We start from the raw sequence: 27,802 nt of genomic DNA, 5'->3' as shown, positions 1-27,802 counted from the left end.
AACGCTCCAATCTCTGTACACCATCAAACGATTCAAGAACGCGTCTGGTCATCATTCAACCGCTTCGCCATCTTACGGTTAGAAAACTGGAATGTATATCTCAGTTTCAGACACCCAGACGGAGACGCCCGCCGCACCTAAGAAGTCGTCCGCAGAGAAGTGGTCGGCATCCCACACTTGGAGATTGAGGCGGGCCGGGATCTTGTACTCCGTCTCGTCCCAGGCGAACATGGACTCCTTCTTGGAGATGACGATCTTCTCCTCGGCCATCAGGTAGTCGAAGGGGTAGACGAAGCGCCAGTTGAAGTTGCCCTCGCCGGTGATTGAGTGGTAGTGGACGTCGGTGTCCTGCTTGTCCTCCTGCTGGCCCTTCAGCCAGCTGTGGACAGGGAGCACAGCAGAGAGGGACACCATACAGATGTTTTAGCCAGCCAAAGAGGTTACATACCTTTTTAGGATGGCTGGTTCTGCTGGTGCAATACAGCCAGCCATACATCAACAGAAAAATACTGCAATGATCGATATAATAAGAAATATGTATAATAAGGGTTTGTTAGTGTATTTCCAGAAGGTATGTTACTGTTTTTACAGAAGGTTTATGTTTACAGGTTTGAAGTGTATTCAGATAAGGTTTGTCCCTGTTTATTTACAGGTTTGTTAGTGTTTTTACAGAAGGTTTGTTTCTGCGATTTCACAGGTTTGTTAGTGTGTTCCGATACGGTTTGTCAATATGTTTTTACAGGTTTGTTAGTGTGTTCAGATACGGTTTGTCAATATGTTTTTACAGGTTTGTTAGTGTGTTCAGATACGGTTTGTCAATGTTTTTACAGGTTTGTTAGTGTGTTGCGATACGGTTTGTCAATATGTTTTTACAGGTTTGTTAATGTGTTGCGATACGGTTTGTCAATATGTTTTTACAGGTTTGTTAGTGTGTTCCGATACGGTTTGTCAATATGTTTTTACAGGTTTGTTATTGTGTTTTCAAAGGTTTGTTAGTGTATCCACAGCAGGTTTCTTTACCCTCGTACAAAGATGTCACTGGACTTCTCCCCGGTGAAGATGTCATCGTCCTCCAACACAACCTCATCTGTGTTCCAGATGATCACCCTCAGTTCAAACCTGACAGACAGACAGACGTATAGAGAAGCAGACGGAGAGATATACATAGAGAGAGACAGACAAACATATGGAGAGATGGGCAGACAGACAGACATTTAGAGAGACAGACAGGCAGAACAATTTTAGCAAAGAATGGAAACGTTCACCTGAATATAAAACAACGACAACTTCGTTATGGTGTAACAGAAAGATACAGTGCCTAACAGAAGCATGTGGTTTGTTGGATCCTGATCCACACTATGCACATTGGATGTACTCTGAGTCGGAGAACCTACTTCTTTGGCTTCCGTGGTGATATGTCGAGGGCAGGCCCAGGGGCAGTCATCTCTTTAGGGAACATGTCCACCCACATCTCAATCCTCCCCTGATCGCAAAACATCACAACATGTTAACATGTCTTTAGGGAACATGTCCACCAACATCTAGATATACATTTCTCAAAGTACCCCGCCTACAGTTACCAAACGAGCAAGTCAGTTTACGTCGGAGGGGGCCTCCTACGTAGGAAGGGGGCACATGTGAATATTACCTCCAACTTCCCCACCCCCTCCAATCAGAGCAAAGCTACATTTATTGGACCAGCGGACGAGTGCTGCCGGACTGCCGCCGGACTGCCGCCAAAGGCGGAGGAGACATGGAGGACAAAGGGATTGTGCTCCCCCCGCCGGAGCTGCTCCAGAGGGGGGAGCTCGGCGGCAGTCCGGCAGCTCAGCTCCCGGAGTAGAATCCCTTTGTCCTTCATGTCGCGGTTCAATATGGGCTACAGAGAGTCAAGGCCAAAGTTCCTTTCTCCCAATTCTTCTCAACCATGGCCGAGTTAACCCCCACTACGAGTCTTTACGTTGTGGAAGTACCAGAGACGTCAGACGCAGTCTTTATTATTCATAATATCATCCGAGGCTCACATAGCTTTTGGCTGTGATATTAGATACATTATATAAATACCTAAATATTATATTATCTAGATATAGAGCTCCAGGGGTCCGCAAACAGCAACAATCACTTCTCCATGCTGTGGTACACTCTGACAGCGCATTGGTCAATGAGCAGCAGCTCATTTGCTTTTAAGCTAAAGACACCAGAAACAGCACATTCTGAAGGGAGTTAACCAGAGGGGAATAGCGCTAGGCGACAAAAACATGTTTTCTGGAACTCAGATACAATGTTTACCTGTTGGGAAAACACCATAATATGTCTCCTTTATCCTGTCTCTTTAGGGAACATGTATACCCACATCTGCACTCAAAACTCCCACCTTATTCTTCATGTTTAACCTCTGTTTTTCTTTTATTCCTAGTCTGTCTTACATAGTTTTGATGGCAATATGTAAAGCGTCTTAGAGTACCATATTAAGCGCTATATACATTTCATTTATTATTATTATTATTATTATTATTATTATGTGTGTGTGTGAGCGCTCTGACGCTGTTGAAACACACCAAAGCACAGAGGTAGAGCACCATCCCTTTCATTCCGCTCATGTGAATCAATGAGGACTTCCACAGCGCAGGCGCAGCTTGAGCTTAGCACTGTGGAACGGGGGTTCTGTTATCTCCACCTCCGCCCCTGGCTTCAGACACGTTTCTTTAGTGAAGTGGAACAGAGAGGCCCCGTGGGGTTCAACAGGTCTCCGCTGGGAGGACCTCGACCGGGGACGGCCTCAGCCTCCGTCTGAGCCTCAGTGTGTTTCAGACGTACCTGTTCGATCCCGGGCTTATCAGGGTGGAGGAGGGGCCGGGTTTCTACGTGCTCGGGGATCAGTTTGCAGCCCACTTTTGGAATGTCCTCCCAGTGCCTCAACACCGTCAGGGCAAGGTGCTCCTCGGTAGGCTTCTTCAAACCTGCTCATCAACATCATCAACATCATCATCATCATCATGACCCTCATCGTCGTCTCCAACACAATTATCATCCCCTTCATCATCTCAGAATCACCACCAACAACATCATCTTCGCCACAATCATTAAATTCACCACCATATTTTTCATCATCCAACCTATGATAAATAACATAGACATATCTACCAGAATCACAGCAAGCAATGTGTGATATCAAACGAGGATCCAAGCTCTTAACTAAGCGAACTGTAGCAACAGCGCCACCTCCGGTCAAACGCATGCCATTACAACAATCACAACAACTCTAATCCCGATTGGCTCAAACTGGTGTAGAAGTGATGTCACTTGGAAACTTAGGAGGGCAACCAATTTGAGCCAATCAAAAGGGAGCGCTTGCAGTGCTATGTATTTCATGTCAGTACTCGATGTACTCTATAATGACAGGACGAAGGAAGACGTACCGTTGTCATCCTCTATCTCGGTGCCAGCCATGAACACTCGATTGGCGACCTTCACCCGACCCCCGGGCCCGTAGTGAGGCCCGTCCAACTTGCCCTCTTTGCAGAGCTTAGCCAGGACATTGGATGGCTTCATGGGATCCCGCCACACATTGTAGCCGTGGCTAAAGAAAAGAGATCATGTCAGATAAAATTCATGTCAACATTTTTAATGAATAAAGATTATAAAAAAAATTCATATATTTTCTGACACATTGTGGACCGTGTTGTGAAACCCTAAACACTAATCACTCCGCCCTCACATGGCCGCAGTAGTGCGCTTGTGACACTAAAACACTTGGAGCTCACATGGCGTAGTTGGAGGCCACGCCGCACGTGGCCCTGTGTTTGCTGAAGTAGCGGTTCTCCAGGTCGATCCTGGTTTCCCCGATGAGGTCGTCTGTTCCCACCATGTCCCAGTCAAAGATGGACACCGTCAGGGTGGAGTCCATCGGGAACGTGGCTTCGATGTCAAACGACCTGATCAGCGGGAAGGGAAATGCGGATATTAATTGTATATCTTTGTGTTCCCAAACGGTTCCCTGGGTGGTCGGCGCTTCATTCTGTTTTCTTCTCCTTAGCTGACTTACTTGCCAAACAACGGATTCAGCTGTTTTGATATGTAGTTCTCCTTGTCTTTGATGTCAGACTTTCCCAGTTTTATGGCAATGTAGGGGTCGGCTTTTCCATTGATGTCTGCTGGATGCAGATCGGTGGCCTGGTCAAAATACACAATATTTGTAAATACATGCTGAGCTTGGGATAGGTCAGCATTAAGGCTTAGTGTTAGTGTTAGTGTTAGTGGTAGATTTAGCATTAAAGGTTAGGGTTTTATGTATTGTACTTTTTTTCTAACATGTTAAACAAACCTCAAACCAGTTATTTTAAATGAAAAGTGATATAGTGGGTTAAACAGTCATTATGGAAACCTCCTGGTCCAAATTTTAACTTTAATGCCCAATATATAAAAAATATATATAGGTTAAATGCATTTTTCCAATTTTGGTTGGGGACTAGCTCAAAGGAATGTTTGGTTGTCCCTTAACCTCCTTCAATCTGGCCGGCTGTATCGACTGTAGCTTCTCTTAAACTTGTATCCTGTGAACCGTATGGATGTGAGGTGCAGCGGACGCCCACCCTGATGACATAGACCCTGACAAGGACGTTGATTGGATCGTTGTGCGGGATGTTCTGAAACATGCCCATGCTTGCGTCAAAGCCCGACTCTCTGCTGAAGTCTTCGGACAGTGGCACTTTGTACATGCAGAGTGACCCCTGGGAAAGAACAAGAGGGCTGTCAGGACAAGATGGCATGGAGAGAGAGACAGCACCTGGTGGTTCTCCCTAAAGCAGCATCTATAATTCTATTTGTATTATTAAAAAGAGATAGTTTGCTCTATTTGTCACTCTTTTTCTGGGTCAGAATATATGGATCTAGCCAAACATTACATTATAACTGTTAGTACAGCACATCTTGTGCTCAAACACATTATTGCAGTCGCTTACAATTGCTTGCTTGGGCTTCACTAGAGCTAGGGTCGGCCCTTACTTTGAACTTCCCTATGAGTCTGTCCTCATCTGCCATATTCTGGTCTTCATCGTCGCCACTCTTCCCTCTGTACAGGTTGAAAACATGGAGCCAGTCCTCGAAGTTGCCAAATTCCGCCTCTAGCTCCTTTGGGTAGACCTAACCGCAACGGAAAGATGATCAGAAACGATGTCATCTCACTGGATCGAGTCAAAAGTCAATGTTATTTGCAGAACACTTCTACAGAGCAAAAGTCTTCCCAGGCCGGCTAAATACAACATATGCCATGCGACCTAGGGGAAGGAAAGACAATGAAACACAATCAAATAAAACGTGAGTACCTTGAGCTCGTCCAGCTTGGGCTTCTTCCGCTCTGGTGTCTCAGTGGACTTCTTCTTCTTCTTCCCTCTCTTGGCTTTTACGGGGAAATCATCCGGTTTGATCTCTGAGAACAGGGGAGCGGTCGAAACAGGAACAGAGGGAAGGAGGGGAGGGGGTGACAACAGCAGAGTTGTTATTTGGACAAAAATAAGTACATACAAAATCAGTGTTGTACCGGAGGGACAGGGACAGAATACTTTGAAAGTTATTCAGGTATGGATAAATAAGATAAATAGGTAAAACATCGCACTGTGGGAGCATTTGCAAGTAGCAAGTAATATTTGGCCCAGTCTTGGCACGGACCCAGACTACTAAAGACGGTGGCTGAATGATATTTGACACGGCCATGAAGAACCCTGATGGAGGCTTTCAGAGACGACTATACCTCCACCCTCTGTGATGTCCATGTCATCCTTGTCCTCTGAGTCAGACAGAGCCGTCTCCTGGGATCTGAGAGTCTGTGGGGGAAATAGATCAATAGGTTTTACCATTTCACTTACCATGCCCATTACTCAGATTGTTTATATCTATATATTTCCTGCAAATAATTCCTTAAAATTAGTTTCCTGCCTCATTTCCTGTCTGGAAATAGTAAAATACATCTTGCCGTATCAACATGTAACCTGCAAGAAGATCCCCATATGTATTTATTTTTAAAACCTTTTATAATGTTACAATAAAAACAGTTAATAAATTAATCACTAGCTTTTCCGTGATGCATGTTCTGAGCCCTGAGTGGTGTGTCACTAATGGGTGGGGGTCTTACCTCCGTCAAGGTCTCAATGGAGACAAAGTACTTGGACCACCAGTCCAGCATGCTCTCGTCCAGCTCGTCCTCCTCCGGGTCCTCCCCGCCCTTCTTCCTCTTCTTCTTCTTGCCTTTTCCATCATCATCCTAGATTATTTATTTTTTTAATGAAAAATCTTATTATCTTAAATAATGACGGGAAAATGTTCTTCTAACTTAAGAACTAACTATGGTATTATTGACTAATCCATCACGCAATGATCTTGATATTTTATGATTTTATACTGTAAAATCTTTTTGTTAAACAAACAGGGGACTTATACGTCCTGCTTACCTCAACTTTGATCACTGCATCTGAACCCTAAGTCAAAGCAAGAGATAAGAACATGTAAAAGTTAAACAGGGACTTTCTTTGATTATTTTGAAATGCATTATCAGTTTTTTCCTAATCACTCTGATCCCCTATAATTATTAAATGTTTTAGAATGTAGACGCTATATTCAGATAAAATTGAAAAACGTACTGAGTCCAGCTTCACCACAGTGTCCATCTTCTTGAAGTTCTGCTCTGGTTCCAAACTGACCACAACTATTTCCTCTGAGGAGGGAGTATAATAATTGATATGATCAATACCTTCATAATAAATATCCACAACCGTGTTTGAATCACCAAAAAATAACCCCATATTCAAACTTAATTAAATCCAAAATGTATGTATAACCAAACATGAGCTAATTTCAAATGAACACTAACGAATCAACACCCCCGCAAATTGACTGGACTGTCCATGTCGTTGTATGAACTATAGTACTCGCATTTCTACATGTGATAACCATTAATGTCGACCATACTAAATATTAATTCTCGGCCCACAGAAACAGAACAGGCTAATTGTAGAACTCTGATGTAGTTTAACGTGTTCATATAGAGTAGGCCCCGTACGGAGTGGGCCCTGTACAGAGTAGGCCCTGTACGGAGTAGGCCCCGTACAGAGTAGGGCCCTGTACAGAGTAGGGCCCTGTACAGAGTAGGGCCCGTACAGAGTAGGGCCCATACGGAGTAGGCCCCGTACGGAGTAGGCCCCGTACAGAGTAGGCCCCGTACAGAGTAGGCCCCGTACAGAGTAGGGCCGGTACAGATTTGGCCCCGGGAAGGAGTAAGCCCGGGGCCCCCGGTACGGTACGGAGTAAGCCCCGTACGGTACGGAGTGGGCTCCGTACGGTACGGAGTGGGCCCCGTACGGTACGGTGTAGGCCCCGGTGTCAGACCTACCCGAGGAGGACCAGTTGTTTGCCTGCTTGTCGGGGGGTCTGTAGATGAACTTGCGCATGCTGGTGACGGCGTGGGAGCCCACGAGGGTGTAGCGGCCGAATGCCCGGCAGTCCACCACCCGGATGTTGAGAGGGGGGTGGAGCAGCTCGTTCTCCGGGAGGTCCTGCAGAGAGCAGGTTGATGTACACCGTCAGCTCAGTGTGGACAGACAGACAGACTGACAGAGCTAGGTGGAGAAAGGGACATGCTGACGGTGGAGCTCACACACACAAACACACACACACACACACACACACACACACACACACACACACACACACACACACACACACACACACACACACACATATATACAGACACACACACACACACATATACACACACACCACACAGACATAAAAACACAAACATGGAAACACAATACACACGGAGACACACACACACACACACACACACACATATACAGACACACATACAGACACACACACATAAACACGCAAACATAAACACAATACACACACACACACACACACACATATACAGACACACACACATACAGACACACACACACATAAACAGACAAACATATATAAACACAATACACAAAGAGACACACACGCACACAGATTCATTAAGGGGACAGCGTACCACTTCGAACCACTTGACGAGGGTGCTGAAGTTGGGGTTTTTCTTGTAGTTTGGGATGAGGGCCGACTGGACCCCCTTGCCGGCACACTCTATGTCCACACGGGGCCGGTCCACCTGGGCCAGGTTGACCCTCTTCAGGTCCCTCAGGCCCCAGAACAGCACCTGGGAGCAGGGGGTCCACTGAGTGAGCGCCGCCACGCGGAGAGCAGCTTATTTACAATATATATATACACATATTATGTATGGTTTCATAATAATAACAGTCTTTTAGTCATTAAATATTTTGTTTAATTAACCAATTTAATATTGTAATTAGTCAAGCTATTAAAATATTTAATTGCGATTAATGTCATAGTTAACACCTGATTAATTGCGATTAATCACACATTATTTTCTATTCCTTGATTTCGTGCTGCTAGCCTTTTAGTGAGATCAGAGAGTGTTGAGAAGGACAGTAAGAAGAGAGACCCGCAGTTAATTCAACCCGGTCCACTTGACATCGGGTAGGTGCATGACAGTGGTAGGCCTACCGTAATTCAATAGCCCATGCTTTTATTTGTTGCAATCACTGAATTAATACGCAATTACTACAGGATAACAATATTGCGTTTATAAAAGTTCCTTGCAGTGCCGTCCTGCAGCCTGAGCTGTGCGTCCGCAACCTCTCACTCACTCAACAGACGCAACACTATCAAACTGTCAACATCGCAACCAAGTCGATTTTTTCTGGAGGGGAGTAACTGAGCGGCACAGCCCAGGTGGGCCTTGAACTGCGATTGGTCAGAAAGACTTAACAGCTAATGACAACATTGAACTCTCGTGCAGGCTCGAACAGAGTGACACACAAACACACACACACTTTCAAAGAGTTTTTCACCCGCTCCGACTCCTTGCTTGCCCCAACTAGTTTGTGCGGCGTGCTTGTTGTTTTGTTCCCGATGTAGCTAGATCCGGTATAGTGTTGTAGTTTTTCTAACGTGACTAATTGTTGCTAGACAGCAGGTGAAAAAACGTCAACGTTTGCCAAGCCAAAAGAGTGTTAATCGCGCGATAAAAAAATTAACGCCCTTAAAATTGGTTTGCGTTAACGCCGTTAATGACGCGTTAAACTGACAGCACTAATTGTAATGTTAAGAAAAATGTATAAATCAAATGCTGTTTTTATTAGTTTAAATATCGTTTGTAGTTGGGATGGTCCAGCCATGATTTGAACCAATCAGAGCCTGCGCTCCACAGAGCAGACACCAACCAATCGTCACCTCGATGCGGTACTTGCTGAGGACGGGCCGGATGCCCAGGGGCACGGGCAGAATGGGCCCGCGGTCGAAGTCGGTGGGGCCGTCGATGGGAGGCAGGTCGGCCTTCCCGTTGGGGCCGATCTGAAAGAAAACAACCACAGAGAGTATAAGGCCCAGCCTCCTAAGTATAACGTATATCGATTATAGACTAGCCTCGTCCCCATCTCAATGTACTTCCCCTGTGAATACCATCATCCAATCAGAAGATCAAATGGCACCTTAAGGGCTGCCCACCACTCAGATCATCCAATCAGTACGGGGGACTTGAGCATCAGCTAAAAGAACGACAGAACGACAGAACGACAGACAGACAGACAGACAGACAGACAGACAGACAGACAGACAGACAGACAGACAGACAGACAGACAGACAGACAGACAGACAGACAGACAGACAGACAGACAGACAGACAGACAGACAGACAGACAGACAGACAGACAGACAGACAGACAGACAGACAGACAGACAGACAGACAGACAGACAGACAGACAGACAGACAGACAGACAGACAGACAGACAGACAGACAGACAGACAGACAGACAGACAGACAGACAGACAGACAGACAGACAGACAGACAGACAGACAGACAGACAGACAGACAGACAGACAGACAGACAGACAGACAGACAGACAGACAGACAGACAGACAGACAGACAGACAGACAGACAGACAGACAGACAGACAGACAGACAGACAGACAGACAGACAGACAGACAGACAGACAGACAGACAGACAGACAGACAGACAGACAGACAGACAGACAGACAGACAGACAGACAGACAGACAGACAGACAGACAGACAGACAGACAGACAGACAGACAGACAGACAGACAGACAGACAGACAGACAGACAGACAGACAGACAGACAGACAGACAGACAGACAGACAGACAGACAGACAGACAGACAGACAGACAGACAGACAGACAGACAGACAGACAGACAGACAGACAGACAGACAGACAGACAGACAGACAGACAGACAGACAGACAGACAGACAGACAGACAGACAGACAGACAGACAGACAGACAGACAGACAGACAGACAGACAGACAGACAGACAGACAGACAGACAGACAGACAGACAGACAGACAGACAGACAGACAGACAGACAGACAGACAGACAGACAGACAGACAGACAGACAGACAGACAGACAGACAGACAGACAGACAGACAGACAGACAGACAGACAGACAGACAGACAGACAGACAGACAGACAGACAGACAGACAGACAGACAGACAGACAGACAGACAGACAGACAGACAGACAGACAGACAGACAGACAGACAGACAGACAGACAGACAGACAGACAGACAGACAGACAGACAGACAGACAGACAGACAGACAGACAGACAGACAGACAGACAGACAGACAGACAGACAGACAGACAGACAGACAGACAGACAGACAGACAGACAGACAGACAGACAGACAGACAGACAGACAGACAGACAGACAGACAGACAGACAGACAGACAGACAGACAGACAGACAGACAGACAGACAGACAGACAGACAGACAGACAGACAGACAGACAGACAGACAGACAGACAGACAGACAGACAGACAGACAGACAGACAGACAGACAGACAGACAGACAGACAGACAGACAGACAGACAGACAGACAGACAGACAGACAGACAGACAGACAGACAGACAGACAGACAGACAGACAGACAGACAGACAGACAGACAGACAGACAGACAGACAGACAGACAGACAGACAGACAGACAGACAGACAGACAGACAGACAGACAGACAGACAGACAGACAGACAGACAGACAGACAGACAGACAGACAGACAGACAGACAGACAGACAGACAGACAGACAGACAGACAGACAGACAGACAGACAGACAGACAGACAGACAGACAGACAGACAGACAGACAGACAGACAGACAGACAGACAGACAGACAGACAGACAGACAGACAGACAGACAGACAGACAGACAGACAGACAGACAGACAGACAGACAGACAGACAGACAGACAGACAGACAGACAGACAGACAGACAGACAGACAGACAGACAGACAGACAGACAGACAGACAGACAGACAGACAGACAGACAGACAGACAGACAGACAGACAGACAGACAGACAGACAGACAGACAGACAGACAGACAGACAGACAGACAGACAGACAGACAGACAGACAGACAGACAGACAGACAGACAGACAGACAGACAGACAGACAGACAGACAGACAGACAGACAGACAGACAGACAGACAGACAGACAGACAGACAGACAGACAGACAGACAGACAGACAGACAGACAGACAGACAGACAGACAGACAGACAGACAGACAGACAGACAGACAGACAGACAGACAGACAGACAGACAGACAGACAGACAGACAGACAGACAGACAGACAGACAGACAGACAGACAGACAGACAGACAGACAGACAGACAGACAGACAGACAGACAGACAGACAGACAGACAGACAGACAGACAGACAGACAGACAGACAGACAGACAGACAGACAGACAGACAGACAGACAGACAGACAGACAGACAGACAGACAGACAGACAGACAGACAGACAGACAGACAGACAGACAGACAGACAGACAGACAGACAGACAGACAGACAGACAGACAGACAGACAGACAGACAGACAGACAGACAGACAGACAGACAGACAGACAGACAGACAGACAGACAGACAGACAGACAGACAGACAGACAGACAGACAGACAGACAGACAGACAGACAGACAGACAGACAGACAGACAGACAGACAGACAGACAGACAGACAGACAGACAGACAGACAGACAGACAGACAGACAGACAGACAGACAGACAGACAGACAGACAGACAGACAGACAGACAGACAGACAGACAGACAGACAGACAGACAGACAGACAGACAGACAGACAGACAGACAGACAGACAGACAGACAGACAGACAGACAGACAGACAGACAGACAGACAGACAGACAGACAGACAGACAGACAGACAGACAGACAGACAGACAGACAGACAGACAGACAGACAGACAGACAGACAGACAGACAGACAGACAGACAGACAGACAGACAGACAGACAGACAGACAGACAGACAGACAGACAGACAGACAGACAGACAGACAGACAGACAGACAGACAGACAGACAGACAGACAGACAGACAGACAGACAGACAGACAGACAGACAGACAGACAGACAGACAGACAGACAGACAGACAGACAGACAGACAGACAGACAGACAGACAGACAGACAGACAGACAGACAGACAGACAGACAGACAGACAGACAGACAGACAGACAGACAGACAGACAGACAGACAGACAGACAGACAGACAGACAGACAGACAGACAGACAGACAGACAGACAGACAGACAGACAGACAGACAGACAGACAGACAGACAGACAGACAGACAGACAGACAGACAGACAGACAGACAGACAGACAGACAGACAGACAGACAGACAGACAGACAGACAGACAGACAGACAGACAGACAGACAGACAGACAGACAGACAGACAGACAGACAGACAGACAGACAGACAGACAGACAGACAGACAGACAGACAGACAGACAGACAGACAGACAGACAGACAGACAGACAGACAGACAGACAGACAGACAGACAGACAGACAGACAGACAGACAGACAGACAGACAGACAGACAGACAGACAGACAGACAGACAGACAGACAGACAGACAGACAGACAGACAGACAGACAGACAGACAGACAGACAGACAGACAGACAGACAGACAGACAGACAGACAGACAGACAGACAGACAGACAGACAGACAGACAGACAGACAGACAGACAGACAGACAGACAGACAGACAGACAGACAGACAGACAGACAGACAGACAGACAGACAGACAGACAGACAGACAGACAGACAGACAGACAGACAGACAGACAGACAGACAGACAGACAGACAGACAGACAGACAGACAGACAGACAGACAGACAGACAGACAGACAGACAGACAGACAGACAGACAGACAGACAGACAGACAGACAGACAGACAGACAGACAGACAGACAGACAGACAGACAGACAGACAGACAGACAGACAGACAGACAGACAGACAGACAGACAGACAGACAGACAGACAGACAGACAGACAGACAGACAGACAGACAGACAGACAGACAGACAGACAGACAGACAGACAGACAGACAGACAGACAGACAGACAGACAGACAGACAGACAGACAGACAGACAGACAGACAGACAGACAGACAGACAGACAGACAGACAGACAGACAGACAGACAGACAGACAGACAGACAGACAGACAGACAGACAGACAGACAGACAGACAGACAGACAGACAGACAGACAGACAGACAGACAGACCTGCAGCAGCTCAAAGGCGGCGAGCATCTCCCCGGCGGTGCAGTTCCCGCGGTAGATCTGGTAGTACTCCAGCTGGGGCGGGAAGCGCGGCGGGCCGTAGTGCTCGTCGGCCATCTTGACCACGGGCTTGGCGAAGGTTCGGCCCATGAAGTCGGCCTTCCCCTACAGAGCGGCGTGATACGGGGTGGTGAGGACGGAGGGATTCTCCTTCAGGGATTCAGCTCGACTAGCTCTCCTTCCACAGCTCGTGGAACTGAAGGTTGTTGTTTTTTGCCATGGAATGACAATTAAATGGCACCGCTGGGCGGTTTGTCATTGGTCCTTTGACATACTGTACCTGCGCGGTCGAGAAACATGGCTTGACGGAGGGCTCATGTTTCCAGGCACAGTATCGACAGAGGAGCAATGAGAGAATAGGTAGCACCAAAACAAGAAACCCAGGTCTAACGGCTAATACAATTAAAAAACAAACCCAACGCCAGACATCCAGCATAACCAGTGAACTATAAAACAGGGTTATATATCTATAAATATAATGATTACAATGGAGGCAGAGTGGATCTCTCTTACAGTTAGTGGTTATGAGTGGAGCCTATCTCCGTTACTTACAGCATCCAATATCAACTGCTTGTAATTCAAGGAATGCAACAGGTATAGACCACCCACAACCCACATCATTTGTCCATCCAAATAAGCGGTTCCGGATCCACTGGTCTAGGCCTACAACTAAGCCTATAACTACATTGAAGCCAACACAGCCTGATTGAAATGGGATACTCAAAATGAATATAGAATATTAAACTGTTACGAAAATGAAGTGTAGTGCAGCATTTGATGTCCGACGTCAACCAGTTTGACATAAATCCAGGAGCTCGGTAGCGTTTACATTTTTACGATAACGTAACATAAGTACTTTACCATGTGATGTATTCATTGCCTTGAATAAACAAATATTTAAAGGGATAGGTGACTAAATAACAGTTACGTAATATTCCCTTTAAAGGAAACTGTAGTGGATCCGGAAGTGGCGCAGACGTGGTCAGGGAACGGCAGCATATGGGTGGTCTATAAGCGCAACGAGGAGACCACATCGATGCGGGCCACACAGACCAGACCCAACGAGCACAGAGAGAGCCTGGCTGTGTTCCTCTTGCATGGCCTTAGAGAGACTTCAGAGATGCTGTCTCTGTTTTAGTGTGCAGTTTTAGTTGGTTACATTCGGTGCTCTGCACACAATGCAGTGTTTCGGGGCGATACTCCAAGCCATGAGAAGTCACACTCTACTTATCCGAAGGGGTCATCCAAATCAATGGTTTATGGTGGCAGCAGGTATACAGAGTGAGTGAGTCAATATGAAGCATGGTTCAAATAAAAAGTCATGGCAGTTTACGCAACAGGCTCACTTGAGGTTAATACAACTAAACTGAGTGAATAATGAATGAATGAAAAAACAAAAATGTAATATAAACTAGTGCCAGGCCATTTTTGATTAATAGATAGATATACAGTATAGATACTTAGCGGGAAACGTATACATTTTCAACCAATTATTACTACTAGGAAAAACAACAAATAATTAGTCTTTCAAAGTCTTTCAAACCAGGACAGTTGTTAGCTTGAGTATCTGAATAACACAGAAAGTCGTACAGTTTGAACAGCATAAATCGGACCGGACCCTTGAGAGCCAGGAGACAGTTTAGTCTCCTTGGTCTGTAGCTGATGCTCACCACCGTGTCCTGGTCGTAGATCTCAATGACGATGATGGGCGGGTCGTCCCTCAGCTCCACCGCCGTGCCGAACAGCTCCACGTTCTCAAACACCATCAGCTGGTCCCAGGTGGGGCACAGGGTCTCAGCCAACACCTGGGAGGAGGGTGGGGCGGGGGGAGGGGGGGGAAGAGAGAGAGAGAGAGAGAGAGAGAGAGAGAGAGAGAGAGAGAGAGACAGAGAGAGAGAGAGAGGGTCAGAGAGAGAGAGAGAGAGAGAGAGAGAGAGAGAGAGGGTCAGAGAGAGAGAGGGAGAGACCGAGTGTCAGAGAGACAGAGTTATAGAGAGAGAGACAGAGAGAGACAGAAAGAGAGCGAGAGAGAGAGAGAGAGTACCAGTAACACTATTTGTCCCATATGTATTGTATCCATCTTCAGGATGTTACAGTGTGATAAATGTTGGTGGTGTATCACCGATGTAGTTCTACTCCTATCCGTTAGATGTCTTCCACACTCAGAATAAGGTTAGCTTCCCCTCAGTATTTCCTTCACCCGTGCACATTGTGTTCATCTGTGTGAGTGTGTTTTTAAGTTCACCCTGTCTCCTGTCCTGTAGCCAGACATCCAGGTTTTCTATCCTTGCCTCTTGTGGCCTAGTTTTCACAACCTTGAATCTTATTTTTTTTGTTCCCACAGTTCTTTGCATCGACATGCTTTCAGGGTGCATGTCTGCACTTGGGTCGCAGATAGAACCTTTCATTTAGCATAGATGGTTTACTTTAGGTATTGGCGAGACGTGTCGTGGTTCTTCTCCTCACCTCTGTGACCTGGCTCTGTGTGGAGAAGAAGACCCTGGCGAAGGGGTCCGATAGGCCGGTGCTGTCTGCGGCGAAGAGGCTCCGGGCCTGGTACATGTGCACCCTCAGCTGGAAGATCTGCTTCACTGCACATCCACGAAGAAGAGAGGGAGAGAGAGAGAGATTTGATCTGTGTGACAATGCTTCGATTTCAAAATGACCGGCATATATTTAGTCGTGTTTGCGTGCATCTGTTGCCAAGTACAATACTACTAGTGCTACTACTTCTAAATCGTCTTACTCATGTAGGTGAGGCTGATGGGGGGGGGGGGGTCTTACTCATGTAGGTGAGGCTGATGGGGAGGGGGGGGGGGGGGTCTTACTCATGTAGGTGAGGCTGATGGGGGGGGGGGGGGTCTTACTCATGTAGGTGAGGCTGATTGGGGGGGGGGGGTCTTACTCATGTAGGTGAGGCTGATGGTGGGGGGGGGGGGGGTCTTACTCATGTAGGTGAGGCTGATGGGGGGGGGGGGGGTCTTACTCATGTAGGTGAGGCTGATGGGGGGGGGGGTCTTACTCATGTAGGTGAGGGGGGGGGGTCTTACTCATGTAGGTGAGGCTGATGGGGGGGGGGGGGGGGGGCCTTACTCATGTAAGTGAAGCTGATGGGGGGGGGTCTTACTCATGTAGGTGAGGGGGGGGGGGGGGGGTCTTACTCATGTAGGTGAGGCTGATGGGGGGTGAGGGCGGCAGGCCGGGCCTGGATAGCTTGTTCTCCTCGAAGCCGTTGGGCAGGCCGCTCAGGTAGTCCTTCCGCTGGCGGTTGAGGCCCAGCCACAGGTACACCTCCAGCTTGGCCTGCACTGTCCAGCCCGCCGGGCCAAAGCCCTTCTTACCCGGGATCTGTGAGCCAAGGTGGGCGGGGGGGATTAGAAAAAGTATTTGAGCATTAGAATGGCATTAGCATAGTATTTACAGAGTAATTAACATTAATCTGTACAGTAACTATGTTGCCAAAGAAAACAAAACAAAAATCTTTGTGATGCCGATTTGAAGAGACTGACATTGAGGTTTTATGTGATTTTCTAACATGTGATCTCATGCCATGTGTTTCTTTGTGATATTTCCCGTCATGTGATCTCATGTGCGCTTTGCGACTCCCATGTTACGTCCCCCCCGGTCGTGTGACATCTCCTATCGTGTGCTACCGTACGGTGTGCGCGCCGGCCTCACCCTGAGGAACACCGTCTTGACCTTGCCGCACTCCTTGCCGGTCTCCTCGTCCACGCTGGAGAACAGGATGTCCTTGGAGGGCACGCGGGCATAGGCCATGCGCTTCCCGTTGCTCAGCATCCAGATGAACACGTCTGGGACGCTGTGCTGGGGCTGGAGGGTCCGCCAGAAGGATCACAAGGTCACCAGGATACAAACCAAACGCAAACACGTATATAGGCTCCGCCCACAGATTGTGTGAGGTGATAGCGCCAGTCATAACTGTACGCCTCGATTTTCCTCGGCCTAACTCGACGGCTGCTTTGGATGAACGCTGAATGACAAAATGGTTTTACTGATTTACTGGTAATGTCGCGCCCGTCTATAATGCGCTATGTTGAGCTGAACTATTGTTGTGGATCGAAGAAAGGACTTTGAAATGTGAGCTCTGGTGTATAATGTGTATACAGTAGAGCTCACACTGTCTGCACGACCACTGCACGACCAAAAAAAATACATAGGGATCTTTCCAAGACAAACCAAAACAATTGCTTATCTTGGAATTGTTTTGTCGCATTGGAGGAATTACACAATGGAAACGTTTCATTGACATTTCAGGAACTCACAGGACAATAACAAACAAAACCAACCAACAATCATCTCATTCTTCATACCTCCTCGGCCATGAAGCGCAGCTTCACCAGGAAGTTCTGAGCCAGCTTGATCTTATCCCTCACGGTGCTCTTCTTCACCTGAGACCTCATGGTCTTGGCCTGCTGGCCGATGCTCTCCTGCAAGCAGCATCATTTCCAGTCAATCCCCCAGTTCCACCATCAGTCCAACCCCAGCGTTGAACACACCACCATATATAATGATAGCATTTACACATTTTATTGAAAGGGTTTTCCTCCAAACTCAAAATGCTGTAGTAGCTGTTGCCTTTAAACAGTTAAAAGCAACAATACAATACAGTAAAAAAAAAAAAGTAAGATCGGCACCTTGGATAAAGTAACTTCATAGGAGGCAAGAGAAATGAACAAAATAAAACAGAGGCAGTTGGACCAGATGAGAGGTCCAAGAAAGAGGGCAGAACAGAGTTGGTCAGAGCCGCTAACACAACTACTGGGAAGTGGGGCATGGCTGGTGTTTGAATGTCGTACCACTTCAGCCAAGCACAGCTTCAGTCTCTCCCGGTCCAGCCTGGTTCTGCCTGACTGGCTCTGGTCCTTGTTGGCCAGGGCCAAATACTGACTGGAATCACAACAGCAGACACACATTATGCTACGTTGTACTGCATACCACTGCTACCACTACTATTGATACAATTAAATGTAATTAAAATAAATTGATAACATATATAATAAAGGCAGTATATTTTCAACAATAATCTCTATCTCTTGTTTCTTTATTAAAGCACTTAAAACTGTTTGCTAATATGAGGAAGTTTATGTACTCAACTGATTCTTACACTTTTTGGATATATATTGATTGTTGAAGGCATTTATTTTAATGTAAGGATGTAATTTCAACTAATACAGCTGCTGCCAATACCACTCGTATGCTATGGCTGCTACAACTATGCCAGACTTTCTACGGTGGTCCTAGTGAGCGTCTAGTGACCTGCATCCAATGCTCAGCTCCTCCAGGACCCCGCGGAGTCTGCGTTCTGGGTAGGCCTTCTCCGTCTTGATGATCTCCTGCACATCGTTCAGCCCCTCCTCCTGCACAACCATGCCAAACAAGACGTTTTCATGGTTACATATCACGCGGTGATAACACCAAGCAAAAATAAATTCCAAATTCGCTTGCCTTAAAAATAATTAGTGCAAATGGATGGAAATAAGAATAAAGAATAAAATAAAATACAAGGTAGAATAGTAGCATCTAGAGCACAACTCATTACTAGTGAACCGGGTCAACTGTTTAAAGTTAAGCTATGAATACGCTACAATTTCAATCTGAGACATCAAATAACACCAGCCATTATACAAGTGGCTTCCTCTAGCTGTGGCACTTCCTTTCTGCTTGTATCTGTGGTCACTGCTAAATGATAAAGGCTGCATCTGTGGTCACTGCTAAATGATAAAGGCTGCATCTGTGGTCACTGCTATAAAATAAAGGCTGTATCTGTGGTCACTGCTAAATGATAAAGGCTGTATCTGTGGTCACTGCTAAATGATAAAGGCTGTATCTGTGGTCACTGCTAAATGATAAAGTCTGTGTCTGTGGTCACTGCTAAATGATAAAGGCTGTATCTGTGGTCACTGCTAAATGATAAAGTCTGTGTCTGTGGTCACTGCTGAAGGATAAGGGCTGTGTTTGTGGTCACTGCTAAATGATAAAGTCTGTGTTTGTGGTCACTGCTGAAGGATAAGGGCTGTGTTTGTGGTCACTGCTCAAGGATAAAGCCTGTGTTTGTGGTCACTGCTAAAGGATAAAGGCTGTGTTTGTGGTCAATGCTCAAGGATAAAGGCTGTGTTTGTGGTCACTGCTAAAGGATAAAGGCTGTGTTTGTGGTCACTGCTCAAGGATAAAGGCTGTGTTTGTGGTCACTGCTCAAGGATAAAGGCTGTGTCTGTGTTCACTGCTCAAGGATAAAGGCTGTGTTTGTGGTCAATGCTCAAGGATAAAGGCTGTGTTTGTGGTCACTGCTAAAGGATAAAGGCTGTGTTTGTGGTCACTGCTCAAGGATAAAGACTGTGTTTGTGGTCACTGCTAAAGGATAAAGGCTGTATTTGCACCAGACAACGACTTGCCAGTTTGTCTGCCAGGTTGTCTATGATGTTGGCGTTGTACAGCCGCCTCCGGTGGTCCTGCCACCAGCTCTTGATGTAGATGCAGGGCTTCCTCTCGAAGTACGGCAGGTGGAAGTAGTTCCTGTAATGCAGAACACCGTTCAGTTCAAATTGTCAGTAGTTCCTGTAATACAGAACTCTGTTCAGGTCAAACTCCCAAACGCCATTAGACAGGTGGGAGCTACTCCTGTAATATAGAGTACCTTTCTGGTCAAACAGTCAATAGTTCATGTAATACAGAACTCCACTCAGTTCAAACTGGCCTTTGGACAGGTGGGAACAATTCCTGACATACAGAACACCTTTCAGTTCAAACTGGCCCATATGGAGAGGATCCAAATGTAGCATGGAAGATTTAAGTATTTTTTTTTTTGTTAATGGTGATTATTAGTATTTGAATAGAGAAAATAAAAGCTTTTGTTACCATATATTGGATTTTTTTTTTAAGCAACTCTGAACACGGACGATATTCTGCAGCGGTTTGATGAAATCGTCTTCCTCTGGTTACAGTGTGTTATATTGTGTTATTGTGTTACATTCAACAGAGAATCTCAGCGTAGATAGACCAATTAAATGTGAGAAGGAACCGCTCAAACATAATAATAAACCAATCCAACAATCAAATGTACAAATGTCAAGAATCAACTGAATCAATTGAACACGAGAGTCAGCTAATCGAACGTGAGAATGCACCGATTGAATTAGAGCCAATCAAACCTGTCCGTGATGACGGGCTTCATGGGGGGCGTGGACGCCACGGCGGCCAGGTCTGGGTCGTCATCAATCTCCTCGTCGCTGGAGTTCTGGATCAGCTCAGACTCCTCCTCCTCGCCGCTCCCCTTCCCCCCCTTGCCCTTGGGCTTGTACACCCCGTCAGTTTCGTTGCCGTAGTTCCCTGGCAAGTCAAATAAGTCTCTCCTCAGCCTCACACCTCAACCAATGAGCAATGTCCTCCTTTACCCTTGATGGAATCCGAGGACACTGTAAATATACAGTGCTTTCTAGAGATACTTTCATCCGTCTTTATCTATCCTTGAGTTATATTAGAGTACTGTAATTAAATCATATTATGAGCCAAAGTAACAAGCTTAACCAAAACGTTCATGCATGAAGGATGAAATGTGTCTTATTTGCAGCAAAGCGTAATAGTGGGGGTATCGTTCATCAATGGGGCAATTCAATAGGATTAGGAGTGATGCAATTCCAACTGAACGGCTGATAACGTATCCATTTTATTAACTGAACTAACTTATTAATTTGTTTTAATAATTAAACGTATTAACTTATTAAGACCAAATAATCAATCAAAAATGAAATCAACACAAATTGTCAGTCAACGCAGTATGAATCAATAGCCTTTACCTATTGTGACTTCAAAACTGATGGGTTTGTCGCCGATCTTCCTGTCGATCATGGTGGCCTCCAGGAAGGAACCAAAGAGGAAGAACTCCTCCACCTTGCCTGTGGCGGACTGGGCACACAGAGGGGTCAACACTACTCCAACCTCCACCCAGCGTTGAGATAATCCATACTTAGTCAGGAAAACCCTCTATTCAAGTACATAGAATCCTATCACCCAATAACATAACACACATTTCGTTCCCACAGTAGGTCACGTTGAACACCATAACGATATTCCATCCAAAGGTATAGTTAAATTCTATATCAAACCGTGTTTCAGTCGACACAATGCAGACGTGCTTCATTGATCTCGTTAAAGCACTTCCATCTACTTCCACCAGGGGGGGGTCATGGTGCCCATTTCAACAAGTGGAGGTTCAAGAAATGTCCGAATAAATTCATGCTTGGACTGTGCAGCTTGTTGTCATGCATGACAGGCTGCTAAGCTGTGTAACACGGTCCCTTTAGACTCCTGTCATCTGATCCTTCAGAACAGACTATTCTACCAACATGGTGGAATCCCTTAGCCCTCGCCAAACAACTGAGTCTGTGAGCGTGACTGAAGCACGCCATCCACAGAAAGTCATTCCCCTAGCGCATACGTCGCATTAATAATGCACATAGCTGTATTGTAGTGAATCAATAATTCACTACTTGAACCCCCCCCTCTTTATAAATGAATAAAAATATATAAAAATGTTAATGTTATATATATGAATAAAAAACATTTATATTTACACATATTTCCCCCATTGCAAGTGAAAAATTTAATAAAAGATGTAAGGTATATGGAAGCGTCAACGGAGGAGCCCACCTCGGAGATGTTGGGCACGCCCTCCACCTGCACCTCGGTGGAGCAGGTGATCTCGGGCGAGGAGGTGTCCAGCAGCTCCAGGCCCAGGCTGATGAGCAGCCGGGCCCTGAAGGACACGCCCTCCCCCAGGCCCTCGTTCAGCTCCTGGTACTCGTCCATCAGGGTGTAGTCCCGGGTGGAGCCGTACATGTTGACCCAGGCGGGCCCCAGCGTGGGGAGGAAGCCTGGGTGGAGGGGGGTCAATGGTAAAGTATCAGGTCTTGTTCAGTTGAGAACTGAATTTGATCATAGTTTACCTAATCATTTTCGTTATTGGTAAGTTCAACTTGCTGTAGGTATACTTTAGGTATAAGAGCTATAATTTAAGTGTAATCCGATAGAAATGCCCTAGAGATAGGTAACCTAGTCCGACCAGTCACATAGTCAGCTATTATAGTGAGTGAATAACCGTCTGCCTCTGCTGCACTTTTCTGTTCTCTCTCTTCGCAACCCTCAAATCTTACCGACAGCAGCTTTGACGGGACAGTTAGAACACTTAATTAAAGTTTTAACAGTTTAAGTTAATGTCTAAAGCTGACATAAAAGCATGTATCTATTGTCAGTTAGGCTCCATGTTTCAGGCTTATCCAGTAACAACCTATTAAACCAGGTTTAGTGCGAGTCAACTAGTGATGGGTCGGTCGCCACCGAATCAGATCGAATGAACGAATCTTTAACAAGAACGAGCCAAACTGATTCTTCTCTCTCGTTCGTCTCGTTCGTTCCCAGATTCGACTCCTCCCAGACCCATTAGTCGCTGACTCGCTGGCTCGCTGTTCGTTCACTGACTGTGAGTGGTGTAGAGGGTAGAGGCTTAGTGAGCGAGCATACGATAATACGATTCAATATCAGTGAAATGGTAAATGCATGGTGCCTTTGTACTTTCTGTGTCATGCTAGATTAATCAAATATTTGAATGTCTCGTCAATCTGTCTCGTTCTTTTATGGCTCGCTCCACCCGGGACCCCCACCATAATTTCTAAATCAAGTCTATTATCTTGCTGATAAGTTATACATCCAATAATCAACCACACCCACCCATCCCGCTGCGTTTGGTTAAAGTTGTAATGTTGATTGACGACCGACTTCCAAGATCGTTTGAGAATGATAACGAGGGAGGGGCTGAGTCTGACTGACTCAGCTGAATACCGTGCATTCCAAGTTCGATTCACCGCTACCGGAAACTAGACTGAACGAACGAACCAACAAACGATTCTGAACGATTCTTCTTGGCAAACTGACCGACGCAAACTGAATCAAAGAAAATAATCCCTGAATCCATAACTAGAGTCAACAAAGAGCTAAAACGGTAGTTACGTCCCCCTGCTGGTTGAAATGGTGTACCCCAGCCCATACAGCGATGACTTAGAAAATGCATTTATTTAGTTATTAAATCAGCTATTACTTTAACCCCTGCTTATTGCTTGAATAGAAACAGACTTATAAGGGACAGAGAAAGTCGTTTTCACCTTTCTCTCCTTCGTTTGAAATTTTGCGCAGATCCAGGAAGTGCGTTCCTATGGCAACGTCGTTGACCTTATCCGCGTCCCGGAGTTGGAGTTTCATCCGCTTGCACAGCGGGGGAAACATCTCAGTGAAAACAATCTGCTCGTTCCAGATGGGCTCATAGCTGCTCTTCTGAATCGTGGTCTTGCCCTGGAGTGAAAATAAATGAGTCAAGATCAACGGTTAAAATGGTAGACAGAAACTTCCAGAAACCGAAAGTAAATGATTAAAATAACTCTTTAAACATTCCTTATATATTATTTGGTTGATGCTTCCATCCACAGAATCTCATCAGCACCGATAGCATACATTCATTCCCACAGATGGGGATCTAACCCTAACCCTGGCTGTGTTAATGCAGTGCTACACAGGGCTTCACATCATGAGTTCTATGATTATGGAATTCATTAATTATTTAATAGAAAATCATTTTTCTTGACGCTATCTCATCCAGTGTGGTCGATGACTTGTCTGCCACTCTGAGTCACCTTCTGCCCAGCGAAAAGCACTTGTATGTAGGGGTCCACCAGGTCCTTGTTGTCCCCTATGAAGGCCTTCTTCATGTTGGCCATGATGCTGGTGTTCATCCTAGGCAGCCCCTCGGCCCGGTAGATCTTGAGGTAGTACCGCGCCCACTGGCGCTCCGCAGGAACCCCCTCTGGGAGCAGCAGATTACTGTAGCCAGAGGTAGACGTGCATAAGAGAACTACAACCTCCGCAATCCACAGAGGTCATTCAACACCACCTTCGGGTAATTCGGGTAATTTGCCTGCATAGGGCTTGCACATTAGAATGCATTTTTTTGTCACGACTCAAGAGAGTTGTAGTCATGTCAAATCCAAAATAAATGTAAATATATCGTAACCAAGGCTAATCTAAACTTTGTTTTGTCTCCTATCATTTGAGAAACACTATGGCAGTTTCAAATGAAACAGTGTCACCCCATAATGGCCCAATTCATTTACGATAAATTTGTGGACAATGATAAAAAAACACCATGACTACTGATAACATTCCTATGCTACTCTACTTCCAAAATGGAGGCGACCATTGCTCTGTGACATCCAGATGAACAAGCTCAATGTCATGTGTTGTTCGTGATTGTGCTGCGATCAGGTCTCTTTTGCAAGATAAGTGCCTAACCTCAATAAGTCTTGAGGTTTTCTGAATAAATAAAAGTTAAAATAATAAATAAAATAGAATAAAATTCACAATTTGACTAACTCACTTCTATTCCGACATTTTTGCACATACATTTCTACTACTGTGTATAGTATGCATATCTTTGGTCGTTTGTAAAAAAAAATCAATGCATGTTTATCAAGCTAATACTCTCCAGTATTGCCCTGGTTAGAACATTTTAAGTCTGGGCTCAATGAAGCATCTTATTTAAAAATACATGCTGGGTTATTGTTTGGTTGATTCAGAAATATACCGCCTAGTTACTATTTGCAAGGACAGAATTCATGTCCGATTGACGGGGAACCCCATACCCTTCAATTTCATCTTCATCCGACTCGTTGGCCTTGTGTGGAGTTTTGATGTTGTCTCCTTTCCCCACGACGGCGATGTCACACTTAATGTAGCCCTTACATCCAGCCGTGATGTCTTCGGGGTCCGATAGAGCTGCCCATTTATGGTAAAACTGATGTTCTAAAGAACAGAAGAGCACTATTTTAAAATACATGCATGAATAGCGACTGCAGTGACACATGCCTGACCACAGGGCGTGCTGCTGGGTAGGATTTATAAATATTTGGGCCAACTCCTCCACTCCTCATTTACCTGGTTGAGTGTAGATAGTGCCAACGTCCATTTTGAATGACCCCACCAGTGTACCACTGCGCAGGAGGTTTTTGGAATGAATGACCTGGTAGTCGGTTGGGGTGAGAACAATCAAAGATTATTATAAATGCTCCAATGTGACCATGATTAAGAATGACTTTGTGGAAGCACCACTGCGGCTCAACTTACAGACAACTTCAAGATTTTGTCGAACATGACGTCTGGGGGCACGTGGAAGTCAAACACAAAGTACTGGGGGGTGGGGGAAAGGAAAAATATTTGGTATGGTTTGTTTATTTATAAGGACTTTGTATACATTGTTTGATTGTATTTGAATGAATATATTTCACATGTTTTGGATGCTAGGAGCATAGTATTATTAGCATTGTTGCTATTGTCACCTCATTGTAGTACGGGCAGTTGGTGGACTCCTTCATGGACGTGTACTTCTTGTCATCGCCGATCTCCACACACACCACCGGGTCCATGTTCAGGCCCACGAGCTGCCTGGCCTCCACCACTGTCACGCTCACCTTACATCACAAACCGTTCATCAGTGGACCCATACATGAGGGGGAGGGATGAACAAACTCAAGTCTCTACAATAACTTGTCTGTGTGGTGTGGTCGTTGCCTTACTTGGTAATCCATGGGTCTCCCTGCACTGGGCTCCATCTTAATTTCTGGCTTAGATCTAAAATAAGATTAAATAAGATTAGATAAACAGCTTAAGATAAAATGTGCTACATCAAGAATATAGAAGAAAATACATGGCAAGGTAAGAGGAAGGGGCTAACTGCCCCAAAGCCACCAACAAACCCCTCCCTGGGTGGTGGTTGGCTGTTGTCTCTTGTTGGCAGACATGTGGGATGGGATCTAACCTATCTCGGCAGTTGGGTGTTGGTGCTCGTTAAGGTAGGACAAGTATAAGGTGAGGTAAGGTAAGCTAAAGTATTGTAAGGTAAGGTAAGGTATTGTAAGGTGAGGTAAGGTATTGTAAGGCTAGGTAAGGTAAAGTATTGTACAGTAAGGTATTGTAAGGTTAGGTAAGGTGAGGTATTTCAAGGTATGGTGAGGTGTTGTAAGGTGAGGTGAGGTAATGTAGGGGGATCAGCTAAGGTGAGATGAGGTAAGTTAAGGTAAGCTAAGCTGAAAACATCATCTAACATTTTCCACGTGTTCTTTGTGATTTCTGCCATCCCTGGCCTCAACAAACTCCCTACCTGATGTCTCATGTGCTGTTGTGTGTGTTAATGTACGACACTTCTCGCTGTGATTAATGTTCCATGTGATGTACACCGGTGATGTACACCGGTGGGTCTGCTGTGTTCCAGCGGTGTGAACCTTGCCTCTTGTTGGAGACATTGGTGCAGACGGCGGTGACGGAGGCCAGCGACACCGTGTCCGGATCCTGGCCTCCCATGAACAGGGACTCCGTCTCCAGAACGGCAGGTTCATCTAGAGATGGGGGGGGGGGAGGGATGATTGAACAGATAGAGCTTGTCAGGTCACAGTTGTTCTGTCTCTGGCGCCCCCTGGCCTAATAGCTCCGCCATCGTTAGATTGCACTGGTGGATTTTGGGATTGTTCCTCTGGTTCAAGGCAATGTTCATTTCCAAGTTAAATTCAGAAGAATACCAAATCATAAAAAATGAATTATATTAGTTTGAGAAATATTAAAACATTTTTATTTTTATCGACATTAACATCATCATTTCAACATCTTCTTCAAATCCTTTAGGCACATGAAGAGACCTCGGGAAAGATGTAATGTAATTACCTCCGCTCTTCTCCTTGTGTGCACGGTGCTTACTGCGCTTCATGGTTGCAAACAGCTGGCTCCTCGCTCTAGAGGGATGACAGTCACATTCAGCATCATGCACCCTTTTATAATGCACCCAGTCACATTCAGCACCCTTTTATAACACAACATTATATCGCTTGTGTTGGCTCTCTACATTCACTTCAATCTATTGAATCAAGCATAGTTTTTAAACCCATTTCCTTGTCATTATGGAACTAC

At 46.0% G+C, this 27,802-nt stretch overlaps 1 protein-coding gene across 1 annotated transcript in view; it reads right to left on the bottom strand.

Annotated features, from left to right (window-relative positions):
- Nucleotides 1-26,469, bottom strand: part of LOC130382423 (otoferlin-like) — a 30,295-nt gene extending 3,826 nt beyond the window's left edge. Inside the window, exons 1-36 of the mRNA XM_056590154.1 lie at nucleotides 26,419-26,469; nucleotides 26,182-26,313; nucleotides 25,970-26,032; nucleotides 25,781-25,865; nucleotides 25,489-25,648; nucleotides 24,484-24,670; nucleotides 23,959-24,145; nucleotides 22,451-22,674; nucleotides 21,598-21,706; nucleotides 20,953-21,130; nucleotides 20,197-20,317; nucleotides 19,061-19,161; nucleotides 18,601-18,691; nucleotides 18,115-18,231; nucleotides 17,462-17,614; nucleotides 16,945-17,131; nucleotides 16,250-16,374; nucleotides 15,454-15,588; nucleotides 13,727-13,888; nucleotides 9,292-9,411; nucleotides 8,033-8,194; nucleotides 7,385-7,547; nucleotides 6,636-6,709; nucleotides 6,447-6,473; nucleotides 6,131-6,259; nucleotides 5,750-5,822; nucleotides 5,325-5,428; nucleotides 5,005-5,142; nucleotides 4,593-4,730; nucleotides 4,046-4,173; nucleotides 3,765-3,935; nucleotides 3,420-3,580; nucleotides 2,818-2,960; nucleotides 1,395-1,483; nucleotides 1,021-1,119; nucleotides 138-379 (exon numbers count right to left, since the gene is read on the bottom strand). Of these exons, the coding sequence (XP_056446129.1) occupies nucleotides 138-379; nucleotides 1,021-1,119; nucleotides 1,395-1,483; nucleotides 2,818-2,960; nucleotides 3,420-3,580; nucleotides 3,765-3,935; nucleotides 4,046-4,173; nucleotides 4,593-4,730; nucleotides 5,005-5,142; nucleotides 5,325-5,428; nucleotides 5,750-5,822; nucleotides 6,131-6,259; nucleotides 6,447-6,473; nucleotides 6,636-6,709; nucleotides 7,385-7,547; nucleotides 8,033-8,194; nucleotides 9,292-9,411; nucleotides 13,727-13,888; nucleotides 15,454-15,588; nucleotides 16,250-16,374; nucleotides 16,945-17,131; nucleotides 17,462-17,614; nucleotides 18,115-18,231; nucleotides 18,601-18,691; nucleotides 19,061-19,161; nucleotides 20,197-20,317; nucleotides 20,953-21,130; nucleotides 21,598-21,706; nucleotides 22,451-22,674; nucleotides 23,959-24,145; nucleotides 24,484-24,670; nucleotides 25,489-25,648; nucleotides 25,781-25,865; nucleotides 25,970-26,032; nucleotides 26,182-26,313; nucleotides 26,419-26,454 (4,714 nt within the window). The 5' untranslated portion in view covers nucleotides 26,455-26,469. The remainder of the gene's footprint in view (nucleotides 1-137; nucleotides 380-1,020; nucleotides 1,120-1,394; nucleotides 1,484-2,817; nucleotides 2,961-3,419; nucleotides 3,581-3,764; nucleotides 3,936-4,045; nucleotides 4,174-4,592; nucleotides 4,731-5,004; nucleotides 5,143-5,324; nucleotides 5,429-5,749; nucleotides 5,823-6,130; nucleotides 6,260-6,446; nucleotides 6,474-6,635; nucleotides 6,710-7,384; nucleotides 7,548-8,032; nucleotides 8,195-9,291; nucleotides 9,412-13,726; nucleotides 13,889-15,453; nucleotides 15,589-16,249; nucleotides 16,375-16,944; nucleotides 17,132-17,461; nucleotides 17,615-18,114; nucleotides 18,232-18,600; nucleotides 18,692-19,060; nucleotides 19,162-20,196; nucleotides 20,318-20,952; nucleotides 21,131-21,597; nucleotides 21,707-22,450; nucleotides 22,675-23,958; nucleotides 24,146-24,483; nucleotides 24,671-25,488; nucleotides 25,649-25,780; nucleotides 25,866-25,969; nucleotides 26,033-26,181; nucleotides 26,314-26,418) is intronic.
- Between the last annotated feature and the right edge of the window lie 1,333 nt (nucleotides 26,470-27,802).

This window comes from Gadus chalcogrammus, chromosome 5, assembly GCF_026213295.1.
Source record: "Gadus chalcogrammus isolate NIFS_2021 chromosome 5, NIFS_Gcha_1.0, whole genome shotgun sequence".
NCBI lineage: Eukaryota > Metazoa > Chordata > Actinopteri > Gadiformes > Gadidae > Gadus > Gadus chalcogrammus.
The sequence above is the reverse complement of the archived record's forward strand: the minus strand, read 5'-3'. Positions and strand labels throughout refer to the sequence as shown.